This window comes from Branchiostoma floridae, chromosome 2, assembly GCF_000003815.2.
Source record: "Branchiostoma floridae strain S238N-H82 chromosome 2, Bfl_VNyyK, whole genome shotgun sequence".
NCBI classification, from domain to species: Eukaryota; Metazoa; Chordata; class Leptocardii; order Amphioxiformes; family Branchiostomatidae; genus Branchiostoma; species Branchiostoma floridae.
This window is the reverse complement of record NC_049980.1, coordinates 13,217,738-13,232,138: the sequence shown is the minus strand read 5'-3', so window position 1 is coordinate 13,232,138 and position 14,401 is coordinate 13,217,738. Positions and strand designations below refer to the sequence as shown.

Here is a 14,401-nt window from a genome sequence, read left to right as displayed (position 1 = left end):
ACCACGTATGACAGGGGGCTCCACTTTTTTAAGGGTGTGCAGGGCGATGTTCTTTTTTAATCGAATTTACTTGATCAATGGACGCTTTGAAAACATATTGATATTTTTCAAATTTGAGCAACAGCCCTTGCAAGGGCCAGGAAGTTTATACTTGGAGTAGGATGAGTTATAATATTGTAGAAAGTAGAGGGGTACTAGGAACAGAAAGACGTTTCAATATCGATAACGTCAATAACTTTTCTGAGTTCGGAACGATATTGCGGAGATTTTGAATTTCGAAGTTGCGGAGGTACGTAGGTACCGAAGGCCACCCTGAAAATTATCTGGCATGATAAGGGTTTCTCCTCAAGTTTGACCTCCCGTTGAGAGATACAAGTATGTGTCCGCGCGTGACCCGGATAGTGTTTAGCCCCGCCCACATGTCATGTGATGTACAGAACATGGCGGCCATGTGTACTCGCCTGGCGCTGTTGCTAGCGTGTGTTGTGGGCTACACAGCGGCTCTGCCGTGGTTTCTACACGGCAGACCGCGCGGGGGGATGCTGGGCAGTCCCGGGCGGGCGGGGGAAGGTCCGCTACCGCCAGACCAATGGGTAACACAGCGGCTGGACCATTATAACGACGCGGATCTCAGGACTTGGCAACAGGTTAGTGCCCCCCCCCCCCACACACACACTTCCTACAAAAGCACATGATCGTCATGTGCACACCATGCAGCATTATCAATTTTCAGTGTCATCATAACTCAATGTGGCAGGTGTGATATTTGAAGGAAAAAAAATTAAGGAAAAGATGAATGCAATATCATATGAATGGCGTCTTTATTAATTTGTGTTTGCCACAAATATGTGTTTATGTCTGTGTGTGTGTGTGTGTGTGGGGGGGGGGGGGGGTGTGTGTGTATGTGTGTGTGTTTGTGTGTGTTTTTGTGTGTGCTTTACATGTGTGTGCGTGCGTTAATGTGTGTGTATAAGCTCCTAAAAATGTGTACTCTACTATGGTATTATTGCAGTTATATTTTTCATTCGTGAAGAATGGCACATAAAGACTGACACTGCTTTTGTGATTTTCAACAAACAGGTGCTGTTACTGTACAGTAATAGTGTTTTTGTACTTTTTTCAAGCTGAAAACTTTGTATTGTTTATGTTTTGGATTAGTCCTTATCTTTTACCCCAACCCTTTTACAATTTTTATTATTATTATTTTTTTCGCCCTGTCGCTCCATACTTTTTAGGATAAAAACCTGTGCACCAAGAAAATAAATTGGTGTGGCCTTACCTCTAGATAGTTCATATCTTAACATCATGTACCTTTATACTGTTTTTGCCTTGCAGAGGTACTTTGTGAATGACACATTCTACAAGCCAGGAGGACCTGTGTTCCTGATGATAGGAGGGGAGGGCACAGCTGACCCTATCTGGATGGTCACTGGTTCTTGGATTGAATATGCAAAAGAGTTCCATGCTCTATGTCTCATGCTGGAGCATAGGTACTATGGCAAGAGCCACCCGACAGAGTAAGCAATGTTTATTTATTACCTGTGTGACATCCTTGTAGTTGTACATGACGCTGGTACATGTATTGTTTTCAGTCTGTTTGTCTTGGTCAGGTTGTGTTCAATTTTTGCCAAGGGCTTTGGGAAGTTAAATTGGACAAAAATTTGCCAGCAGGACAAGGGTTAAAACTTCAAAATAAAAGAGTTTGTATCTTTACATACACCTTGCCAAGATTTTGCACAACATGGCTAGGTTGGGAGCTGAACGCACTCTAGAGTGTGTATTGGAGCTGTTATGGAAAACACATTGTAGAGCCCAGTGTTTCAGAAGTTGTTTTTTTTGCATTTGTCTTAAGAGAAGTCTTTTTGAAGTGTTGCAAAGGGGGCATAATTAACCAATCTAGGATAGTTCAATTGCTTTATTATTGCTTTAGATTTATTTCTCTGTCTCTGCCTGTAAAATGTCTGTTGATGTTCTTGATAAAAGTGTCACCCAAACTTTTTTTTCTGACTTAAGTTATTGGTAAGTTATGTTTCTTATTGCAGAGACACAAGTGTAGAAAATCTCCAGTACCTCAGCAGTGATCAGGCCCTGGCTGACCTGGCATACTTCCGCAACTACATGGCAGAGAAGATGAGCTTAACTGATAACAAGTGGATCACATTTGGCGGCTCCTACCCAGGTATGTATATAAATAAACAGTTATGAGCACATAACTGTATCTTAGCCAGTTTGAATGCCCTTAACACACCAAACCTTCGTGACGTATCAGCCATACGGTGATTTACATCATTCACCATGCCCCGGAGAGGAGATAGGCGCCGCCAGGGGACTAAAATGCCTACTAGTATTGATACAAAATAACATGTTGTGCTGCTCTTACGGCTGATTAATCAGCCTACAGCTGATTAAAGGCTATAGGACGAATGAATGAATGAACACACCAACTAAACAGATTAATTAGAGTACATTGTAATACATTGTATCCTACTTAGATATCATATTTTGGTGCTATGGATCACCTTGCTTTTTAGGAGTCTAAGTCCAATTTCTAATTTAACATTTGTTAAGAAACATGCATATGTAACTTGTAAGTGCAGCAAGATAGAGAATACAAATCTCTGAATGATTATTAATTAGTTGTAAATTTTTAGAAAATGGAAATCATGTAGTGATGCTGGAATGATATGAGTGGTACTTATATGGATGTGGTTGAATTACCATTATTATGAAAATGATTATTGTATGGGATAATCTTCAGGTTCCCTGTCTGCCTGGTTCCGTCTGAAGTACCCTCACCTGGTGGCAGGAGCAGTGGCCACTAGTGGGCCTTTACTGGCTGAGCTGGACTTTGTGGGTAGGTTTACTACTGACCATTCACATTCAAGAGGTCAGTCACATTTGTCCTTCAATTTCCCCATGATCAGAAACCGAGCACATTATTGGGATACTCGTGCATGTGTTGTACACATTTCAGCTGTCTAATGTTATCAAAGAGGCAGTCTTAGATCTTTGTTAATAGTTGGTTCTGTCACAGCCTAGTTGAAAAGTCTACGATATCAAAATTGTAGAACAACCTAGGATGAATATGACACTTAGGTTAACTGTGATTCATTTTCCTAAGAAAGAGGTGCTTCATCAACACAATTTGCATCACTGATTCACTTGCTCATTTACTCGTTCACTCAATCATGCACTCACTCACACTCACTCACTCACTCACTCAACCAACCAACCAACCAACCAACCAACCAACCAACCAACCAACCAACCAACCAACCAACCAAACAACCAAACAAACAAACAAACAAACAAACAAACAAACAAACAAACAAAACCCACCCACTCACTCTCAGTGATACTTCCTCAATCCTACTGATCAATAGTTTTGTTACCCTCAGTACATTACTTTACAGTAGACCAATGTTTAATTTCCCAGAGTACGTAGAGGTGGTTCGGGACTCCCTGGCTACCACTGGCCCCGAGTGTAACAAGAACATCCAAGAAGCCACTGATGCCGTAAAACAGATGCTGGAAACACAGGAGGGAGTCGAGAAACTCAACAAGCTCTTTAAGTATGTTTGCTATAAGCTTGTTTGACAATGTTTGTCCCGTTGGCAATCTTAATACAGTCATTATTTAAACTGCCCAAGAAGACGACTCAGTCAGGGCCCAGGGGACCAAAATTATCTGGTCCATGTGTACAGGTGGTCAGCATATACTTAATTCTTGTGTCACTGGGAAAAGTATGTAAGGGATTGGTCATTTGATCCTTTTGTAGAGGTGCTCACTTATACAGGTTTGACTGTACTAAAACTACTGAATGCCTTTTCTCCTTCCTAAATGGATAATTATGATTTATGTCCTATAGCCTCTGCTCTCCCCTGGACGTGAATGTTGCGAATGACGTGGCAAACTTCTGGAGTACAATATCTGGTAACTTCATGGGCGTGGTACAGTACAACAAGGACAACAGGGAGTTTGAGGTGACATTCTTTCAATACCTTCTGAATCATTGTGATGTATGTGATTTTTTTTCTGGTAGTAATATTATTTTGGTTAAAGACATGAACTAAAAAGGTTGTATAGTGAGCTTTGAGTTAAGACACAATATACTTAGTAGTTTGTGAGTCTTGTTTCATAGGGTGATAGCATGATTGCAGAGAAAAACAAACACTCTTGAGACATGTAACCCCCCTAGTCCTAGTGGACTTTCCCTATGCATGACTGGCATACCTTAAGTTTGTAAGATATGTCTTGTTTAATCGAGCTGAGCAAGTATATATATTTGCAAATGAGGTTTCTTTAACATTACGTGTGCCCATCATCACTTCTTCACTCTCTACCATGAACGTGACCCGAACATGGAAATTGCAATTGTAACTGTAAAAATGCAGACGTAAAACAATACCTTCCATAAATCCCATATATATACTTTCCATCACTCTGCAACCTTTCTGAGTCATGAAACACAGACAGACATACTGAAAACAATACCTTCATACATGGAGGTAATAATTCTATAGTGACATGTATTTCCTGCTGTGTTTCCAGGGTGCAGTGGGCACAAACATCACCCTGGATGTCCTGTGTAACATCATGAATGACAACTCCAAGCACATGCCAGTTGAGGAAAGGTATGCAGCTGTCAACTACCTGATGATGGAAACTTACAAACAGAAATGTCTGGATGTCTCCTATTCAGCCATGATTAAGGAGCTCCGCGAGACGTCTTGGGAGAGTGCAGCTTCAGAAGGAGGTTGGAACTAGTTAACTTTTATATAGAGACTGTGAGTCACAGTGTGTTCTGTATCACCTATTAAGGTATACGTACTAGCTTGACTGTGGCCATATAGCAGTCGGGTGGGGGTGAGACAGACGGTGATTCGGAGTACATTGTGTGGTAATTTTTTAAGAATACACAAATAACTTAATTGCGCAACAATTGTACGAGGTACAAAGTATGGCATCTACATAACTACAGTGCTATAACTTAACTTAAGTCAACCCACCCAAGAAAACAGAAATTTGATGCAAAATGTACCAGAAGTTGAGAAAATTATCAAACCTGTGCTAATGACTCGTACATGTTGTTTTGTAGGTCGCCAGTGGATCTATCAGACCTGTACAGAGTTTGGTTTTTACCAGACTTCAGACTCACCAAACCAGCCTTTTGGGGATGGATTTCCCCTCAGGTTAGTACAACTCTGCGTTCTTTGAATCATTGAATTATAGTAACTAAATCAAACATCATAATATACCAAAACTGTCATCAAAAGCAAGATGTTGATCAATTGTACACCTGGTTTTAAAATCATCTGCCATATTCATCAGAATTAAAATTAAAATTCCCCTCAGAGACTGTACGTGCAAGGTAGCAAAACACAGTGTTTCCCCTATAAGGATTTACATGGTTAAGGACCTCAAAGTGAAAAGCTTGGACGCTTCAAAATCTATAACAGGATACAGAAGCGACATACATGTCCAGATTTTTTTTTTTATATCTCAGGGGCCTTCAACTGGAAATTTTTTTCATAGTGTGTCTTTCTTTGCATGTACAGTTCAATCAGTGAACCAAATTATTATTCCTAATAGATAAATAAATACTTAATGTCATCAATGTAATATACTGGTAAGTCATGACCACATGTCAAGTTTTTCTGAAATAATGTGCTATACATACGGCATTATTCTATAAAGGTCATTTAAGCCACGATGCTATAAACAGGTTTTCTGTTTCGTTGTTCAAAGTGTACTAGTATATAGAATGCTACTTCTTGGGCCTTGATCATTGATTACATGAACTCTGATCCAGAAAATTGCTTTTGATACTCGTATAAACATCCCATGAGCTGAGTTTATGGAGAGGGACGGGGATGACTCATGTGTTTCTGGTGTCCCATTCCCCAAGTGTGCAGTTATCATGGCTGCTGTTGGTGCACTTACCTCCAACAAAGGGATTCCCTAATGGGTGTATGTCACAAAATGATTGGGAGGAAGCTTTGATGTCAAGTGTGTCACTACCTCTTTTTGTCAAAAGATCCCACTTGAATCACATTAATCATCTGACTTCAGGATCTCAAATATAATTTTTTGTTGTCATTGCTTATACCTTTATTAGTATTCTGTGTAAATATTGAAATATGAGAAAAAGATATGTTAAAGGATATACCAGTGGGATGTATTACTATTTACCTACCAGAAAAAATGGACTGACTTACTGGTTATACTGATATCAAAGAAATGCCACCCAACTTCTGTGAATAATCCTGGAAATATTGCCTATGAAAGTTTACATCAATGCTGTAGATGTACATTCAATAAAACTCAATGGGCTTTATGACCATCCCTTACTATCCTGCCTCCTGGCAGTTCCAGTGGGAATTACAGCAAACATATGTTCTGTCACTGACAAGGTCTCATCCCATTGATCCTGCCTTTTCTCTAATGGGCTTGTAATGTGTTTCATCTTCACACTTAATGCACAGGAGCTTTTCTATATTAATGCCATTTCTCTATGATATCAACTTCTTTTTTTCCAAAGTATCAAGCAATAAGTTAAATAAATATCAGAAATTATCTTTATCATCAGATGTCAAATTGATGCGAGACTAACGTAATTACTGTGATGGATGAATTTTGATTTCCCTGAGGTGGGACTTAAAAGTTAAATGCATTTGAACTGATGTTGAAGGAATTTTGGTTGATATCTTCCTAGTGTCTCATTGCAAACCATCCTAAAAACATGAAAAATGTACCATTTACATAGTTATAAAGTTGTGAAATGATGTCAAGAAATCCATCCACATGAAGTAAATTTGGTAACATCTTATTTCCCTTCCCAGTTTTTCATTACAGCAATGTTCGGATATCTATGGACCTCAGTTCAACCAGTCTACACTCATGGAAGGCATACGGAGAACAAACACCAACTATGGTGCTCTGAAGATCGCAGGAACAAAGATCGTCTTCCCAAATGGGTCGATTGATCCGTGGCATGCTCTGGGAATAACTGAGGATCCCAAAGGCACAGACCTACATGCTGTCTACATAAAAGGTAAATGGCAAGAACTTAAAAAGAAAACTAAACTGTGTGTTTTTCATTAATCTTTTAGTCCTTTCATCATTAGGTTTTCCTTCTTTTTTTTTAAAGAAAATCATATTTATCAGAGTTTCTACTTGTATGCAAATTTATAGAAAAGACAAAATATATATATATATATATATGATTCTTTTTCTTGACTTCCAACAGGAACTGCACACTGTGCCAACATGTACCCAGCCAGGTTTGGGGACCCTCCTGAGCTGACACAAGCAAGGGAAACCATAAAGGTTCACATCCAAGACTGGCTCAGTCAGTAAAGGCAGAAAAGATGAGGACACATTTAGGACCTTTCCCCATCCTGGCCTCTCTGACCACTGCCCAACTGGAAGTTAGTCGGGAGTAGTGTGACCAATTTTACCCCAACATGGACTGCAGAAGGTTGGGATTGGTTAGGAGGCGATGGTTGGGTAATGTAGATTCTGCACAAGCTGGCTGTGCTTACATGTACATTTCTGATATTAGATATAAGGCTTTTAAACAGCTTGATAGAAAAAATACATATTAAAGATGAGGCAGATAAGCATCAATGGCAAAAAAAGAAATGCATCGTGTAACTTATAACATTAAAGATGTTTAGAAGAATGAAATGAATTTGATAAAGGAGACTGATACATACTCTTCATGTTCTTCCTGAATTCTTACAAATTATGCTGTTATTGGATACATGATGTAACTCTTCTATGTAAAAGGTTACGTTTTGGAATATAGATCTGCATTCAGATATGACTTTTTTTTCAATTGATGATGTAACTTCAGGGTTGCCTCTTATGTGATTCTCATGAACTGGCAAAACCAGCCAACCACCATCAGCCCTGGTTCTGTCACTTCTATCCATAAAATGTTGACTTTGTTGGTACAAAGCTCACATTTTTGTATTTATGTATTGTATGGGATTGGTATAACCTTGTTCAATGGTCTAAAATCAAAATATCATAGACAGAAACATGAAGAAAACCTGTAGACTCCCTGCCTAAATGATACAATGTCATATGACCCTGTGGTGTTTGCCCTGTTTTGCATAAGGTTTGTACGTATCACATAAGATTGATGCATTTCATAAAGTGATTCATGCATATCCTATAATGTCCATTTTCGAATAGTGACGTGTGTATAAAATGCGTACGTTTTCACATAGTGATTCGTCTGTATTCCAGTACATCATATTGGTACGCATTTAATGTTTGTGAAAATGCTATGGCAAACCTGGTAACAGCAAGCCCCAGACATTGATTTCCAACAGCTTATGTAGACTGTCATGGTTTGGTTGTGAATATCTTCCAGAAATATGAATACAAATACAGATGTATATTCTATACAGATGATTTTATTTGTTTTGACATTTTCCCCTGTTTGCCAGGTGCAATTTCTATAATTGTACTTGTACATGTTGCTCCACACAATTGACAGTACACCAGTTTAGCCACAAGAGATTTTCGTACGTAGGTAAGATTTTCAAACTTCTGTTTCCTCAAAATACTTTGATTACACATAGGCCCTTTCATTTAGGCACGTTTTGTGCCAGGAATCAATGGGACATGATCAAAGAGAAATGTTGGGAATGCTTTTGAAAATAAAAGCTGTTGTTCAACACTCTTGAGTCCACTCGTAACATGGTATAGTAAAAAGTAACAGGTCAATCTATGTTATGTTCTTGTTTTAATATCTTTTATTTATTAAGATTTACCATTGGAGGTATTGTAACAGTTGACTTTCTTCATCTTGTACATATTTCACTTCGGTAAGGAATTTTGAAAACAGTGAATTCGCCTGATCATCTGATCAGCAAAATAACTTACGTATCACGTCATGAAACGTTGCCCTTCACTTCTTATGTCAACTGTGCCCTATGTAATGACGGCCTTCAAGTAATCCCAGTGAAGTGGTGGTGGACGTGCTCTCAAGTGTGGCAAAATGGAATGCTTAGTCCCCCCCCCCCCAGGCATTGGAATGGACCCCTGATAACTCCTGCAAACGTGTTGCTATATACTAATGCTTGTAATTTGAAGCATAGCACCAATTTCTAATACGAATGCCTTTTTTTCACATCTGAAGTTTCACAGACATATCTGGGCAATGTGACAACAACGGCGTGGTCACATTCATCAAACGCCGTCGTGCAACTTTGTTGATGTCAAATGAATTTCAAACAGGCCATGACAGAACAAACCACCGATAATGATCCATAATCATGACGAACTTTTGAATCTTGTAGGATCTATATGTAGGACATATATGCGTTACTGTCCTAAGAATGACAACAGTTTGCAATCGAACGACGATCCTTTGACGAGTGGACCAGGCCCTTTAGTATGAACTGAACTGAAGTATAACACATGTAACACTTAGCCTATCTAGGTGTGCTTGCCCCACCTTTGTTCCAATCCGGGTGATACTGGTCTTAGAGCTAGCATATTCTATCTTGTCCGGCAAGACTTTGTCTGCTTGTGGAGGCTCCTATTCAAAGTGAAATGTCCAAGACTAATCCTTATGATGAGCTTTTACCGCGTTGAGAGTTGACGGCCCGATTCGTTACCTTGATGATTAAATGAGCTGGCATGTTCCAAACTTTGCGCCTGGGAGCAGTGGTCGGCAGGTGAGGTCGACTCCACACGGGCACACCCACGTGAGTTTCCTACCGCCGAACGGGTAGGGGATGTCTTGTGGGGTGACCTGGCAGAGTTGTTGCCACTCTCCTAGCTTCTTGCAGACGTTCAGTGCCCCCTTTGGGTCCCAGAACGCACAGCAGGTGTCAGGAGACACGTGACGTAAGCAGTGATCGTCGCTTTGACATTCCTGCAAGGAAACACAGAACGGAATTTTCACAGCTCTTTGAATTTTGCCATATGTTGGTAAGACTTCACACTCTATTTCCATACACAACTCGAAGCGCTTACCGAGAAGCTGTCGACCAATCCTTTGATCGTTCTCAAGTTGAAACGACCCAAAGCCTACAGCTGTACATGTATGTCACGTGACGTTAGCAACGAATCAAAGTTGCCCGGCTGTCAGTATCGGCCCGGGCCCTGTCTTGGTTGAGGAATGGGTCAGAAGTATCAGAGGACTGATCGAAAGCTTGTTGTTACGTGTTTTACTTTAATTTGTGTACGAACATAGCATATAGAATCTTTACAATGCCAATTACAATAGCATATAGAATCTTTACAATGTCAATTACAATAGTATATAGAATCTTTACAATGTCAATAACAATAGCATATAGAATCTTTACAATGTCAATTACAATAGTATATAGAATCTTTACAATGTCAAATGTTACCTGGGGTGGCGATAGTTGGGAGCAAAAGGTAGGACTACAGGCTACAGTCAGAAATGAACATGCATTCAGACTCCCGCTATTTGGTAGAAAGCATCATGGATGGGGCTATATTTTGGCACAAATTGTGCATGAATGACAACGTTTAAAACTCGGTTTAAAAGCATAAACTACCGTCATTCAGACTCTCGCTGTGTGGTAAAAGGCACCATGGACGGAAGTGTACTTGTATTTGGGCACAAATTGTGCATTAATGACAACGTTACGCGGTTTAAACTACAGGCTACCGTCACATTCGTTCAGACTCTCGCTATGTTGTAGAAGGCACCATGGATGGAACTGCACTTGTATGGGCACAATTTGTGCATTAATGACAACGTTTACTTGTAACTTTCTATCTTTAACACTCGAGGTAGTTGATGAAACTACCCACCAAAGGTCTCTTATTTTGTAAAAACTCGTCCTACCTTGGACGTAATATAACGTCCTTTGTCCTACTGGATACAGATAGATACCATGCTGCTACCCAAGACCCCAATAACGTGTAGGCTTACTCTCATTTACCCAGTGCTGCAATACGGTTAAAGTAAGGTCTGAAAATAGCTTTTGTTAAGCCTACTGCTATCGACCAACCAACACAAATAACTGTAAATATAACGTGGCATCTATTGGACATTCGAAATTCCATGAAATTAGCTCAACTAGGTATGGCAATTCAGTTGACAGAGGAATGCATTACAGCGAGATAACCAATATTCCAACAAAGGAAAAATTACTACAGATGTATTCTGCTGCAATCATGTCGTGCATTAGTGAATGCACAATGAAATCTAAATCTCCTAAATAGGCTAGTCGTTAGACTCGTTACACAGCATGACGTATGTTAATCGTTTGGCATACCTGAACTACTTGTACACGTGTTAAAAGCACCAGACTGTCCAGAGGTCATGAGTTGCCTTGAAAATTTGAAAACATTAGACACACGTGTTTGTCATCTCTCAGATATATGCCGACCGTCCTAAAATCTACCCTACAACTTCAGATAACGATTAAACAATATCCATTTGTTTAGCTTGAAGTATTCAGCTTGAAATCGTTAGCTTTAAGTCTGATGTTAGCATGAGAGGCTGATCAGCCTGTAGCTCGTCAGACATTCAGATTTCAGAACCTAATGCCACATCTGTGCTTCCGACGACTCCGCAACCTCGTCAGCTTTGGATTGGGAGTTAACTGGAACCCATCCTGTTCTAGCTACCTTCAGTTTACCCCTCTAATGGCATCCAAGTAGAATATGACTTTTCCAGCTTTGATTTTATAAAATTTGCCAGCCAAGTTTTAAAAACTTCGCTGACCAACTCCCAACCGCAGATGATCTTGCTTGCGACTTACTCGCGTGGTCTGGAGAAGGTCGGGAGGCCACATGGTCGTATGTGTGACAGGGGCTTCACATGCGACTTGTAAAGACTATTTAACACTTTCCTTCACTTGTTTGAGATTTGCAAAATACAAGTTTAGTCCAGAGAACTGAGACTAGGTCATTCCCCCTGACGAAGATGTGCTGATAGACATCGAAAATTTGGGAGGTATGTACTGTACAATGATTGAAGAAAATTACTAGTCCAGAGTGAAGCAAGAGAAAAGTTTTGGCTAGTAAACTGTACGGGACTCTGGTGCTTGTGATGTCAGAATCATGTGGCAGTTCAGCTAGCCACCCTATCTGCCGGGGCAGAAGCATGACTGTGCAAGTCGCCGCGAGGCAGGCCCAAGGCGCCTATTAAACTGTCGTTTAGCTCATCCATTGAGAAATGTTTCTTCTCTTCGGTATGCGTCATGTCAGGCCTTGGATTTTGAAGTCAAAGATACTGCTGAAGAGAAGCGAGGGTCGTAAAAGCAAGACATATGTCATACTACTTTGCGAAAGTGGAAATGGAGAAAACATATGAAAATTGGATCTTGTGGAAAATCACATTACAATAGACCACGTAGAAACCAATTTTTTGAGCCCCAGGTTCTTCGATGTTATCTTCAGGAAGGCTGAAGCAATTGTGTGGTAAAAACCTTAAGTTGCGTCAACTCGCGCGACAGTAAGACAGTTTGCTTCGAAGCTTATACAAAACGACCAGTACAGTCATCATGTATACGCACTTCTGCCTACGTTAGGTTATTATGCTTGGAAGCTCAACAATGATACGGTAATTTTTGCTTGTCTGGAAGTCTGACAGATTATGCAATGTACAACTTTTAGTCTTGAAAAAGTACTAGAACACCATAGCAGGCAATATAAAATCTTACAGGTTGCAGAAACACAGCGGAACATCAATTTATTGCTAACGTGTCGAAATTAAAAGAAAATTCTACAGGTTTAAATCTCGAACATACAGCATTAACAAAAGAAAAATACTAGATTCTTATGTACGGAAAGTAAACAAATAGGACAATTTTTTGGCAACTTCCCGGACTGAAAATTAATTTGTCCCTATAAATGCAGACAAGTACCTACCGTGCTTTCTTTTTCCAACGCTTGATTACATTAATAAGAAATGAGATTAAAATCATTAAAAAAACATATTACAGCAAATAACTAATTGTCTTCAAACGACTGAAGTGACCTACCCCTGTAAAGACAATGCCTTGTCCTGCACCATACAGAATGAAATACAGCAGCAGTAGAAGAAGAGTCTTCGTGATCATCTTGACAAGAAGTAGCGAACTCTTGTAACCGTAGCTGCTTTTTAGCCAGGCGTGTTTGCGTCAGTAGTCAGACCTCCGCGCTCCACCCACATCCAGTGCACATCTTCAGTCTTGAGTGTCAGCTGTCGCTTTTTTAGACTTCCCATGACGCATGAAGTCTATCGCTGTCCCTAGTTTGAACCGTCTTTCAGAACTCCACACATTGTTTGTGCACCAATCGTTCCCCAGGCGTTCTCAGAACCTCGTAGCAAAGGTGATTCAAAGCCAAGCAGGCATTGCACAGTCGGCTTCAATTTACGTTGGTTTACTTCCGATCATGTGACTATGTCTATTGTAGTCTGTTTCAGAAAATTATAAAGGAGGCAATCTTTTTAATGGCAACTTTCATTGTCCCAGCACGTCCTCTGGTCGATCTCCGGGGACATGTAAACGTTTAGTTTGATCAAGGAAGTTTTAAACGTTTGGATGCCGTCAAAGGGTAAATACGAATACCATTGGGATCGTCGAAATTTGCGTCCACCATAAAACGCCAGGTATCGCTTTAAACACCGTGCTATTAAGACAAATTGATAAATGCATTATAAAGACAAAATAACTACTGTTTTAAGATGACATTTCACCTGATTCTAAATGTTATTGGCATGACGTTATGGACGTGGCTGTTATCATGCTATAATCGACAGGTAGGAAAGTGGAGATATGAAACAGTTGGTTTATGGCGTAAATAGGCTTATCTGCGTTGATACAAGATGCCTTGTCCATTGATCACTTGTACCACTGTTACATGGTGGCATAATGACAAAGGGAAAGTTTATGCTGAACTGGACATAACAATTCTGCAGCATTCATGGTCAATCATAAGTTTATCAATATATCTAACGATAAAAGAATATAATTTCTACAAAAATAATCCTCTTCGAAAGAAATGAATGATCCTTTCTTCATCTTTTCTCTGTTTCAAACTGCTACACTAAGTTGAGATGATAAAATTAATCACACGGCCATTAAACCCGACCCAATTTAAGGACGCGTCTTGATATAAACGGAAATCCTTGGAGATACTGTAAAGATACAAAGACGTTCCTGGACCTTGACATGTGGTAAGAAATAGAGATTTAGATCTTAACGACACGATAGAGCCGTGGCTGCATATCTTATCTTTCAAGGCTAACGAGTGGGAAGTACGTCAATATGTAACGTCTATAAAATTTGGTCAATTTCTAAATGATTTTTGTCTCTCTGAGATTCACGATATGTTTTCTTACGTGGATAAGTATATGTTTTCTACAAAGCTTCCTCTATAAAAGAACTGCTCTCTACCACATAGCGGGAGA

At 39.8% G+C, this 14,401-nt stretch overlaps 2 protein-coding genes and 1 long non-coding RNA gene across 3 annotated transcripts; 1 reads left to right on the top strand and 2 right to left on the bottom strand.

Moving 5' to 3' along the window:
• Window positions 1-406: 406 nt before the first annotated feature.
• LOC118409781 (putative serine protease K12H4.7) lies at window positions 407-8,415 on the top strand. The gene is made up of 10 exons (XM_035811084.1): window positions 407-647; window positions 1,336-1,517; window positions 2,043-2,179; window positions 2,759-2,854; window positions 3,437-3,572; window positions 3,869-3,983; window positions 4,552-4,756; window positions 5,099-5,192; window positions 6,843-7,054; window positions 7,250-8,415. The coding sequence occupies exons 1-10, from the start codon at window positions 420-422 to the stop codon at window positions 7,357-7,359; spliced, it is 1,515 nt and encodes a 504-aa protein (XP_035666977.1). The 5' UTR covers window positions 407-419; the 3' UTR covers window positions 7,360-8,415.
• Window positions 7,830-8,769, bottom strand: LOC118409783. Its single transcript, XR_004830481.1, has 2 exons — window positions 8,341-8,769; window positions 7,830-8,057 (listed from the first exon to the last, which is right to left on the bottom strand). It is a non-coding gene; the product is annotated as an uncharacterized LOC118409783 (long non-coding RNA).
• Window positions 8,770-9,423: 654 nt separating this feature from the next.
• LOC118409782 (prokineticin Bo8-like) lies at window positions 9,424-13,628 on the bottom strand. The gene is made up of 2 exons (XM_035811085.1): window positions 12,990-13,628; window positions 9,424-9,895 (listed from the first exon to the last, which is right to left on the bottom strand). Exons 1-2 carry the CDS (start codon window positions 13,065-13,067, stop codon window positions 9,644-9,646), a joined length of 330 nt encoding a protein of 109 aa, XP_035666978.1. The 5' UTR covers window positions 13,068-13,628; the 3' UTR covers window positions 9,424-9,643.
• Between the last annotated feature and the right edge of the window lie 773 nt (window positions 13,629-14,401).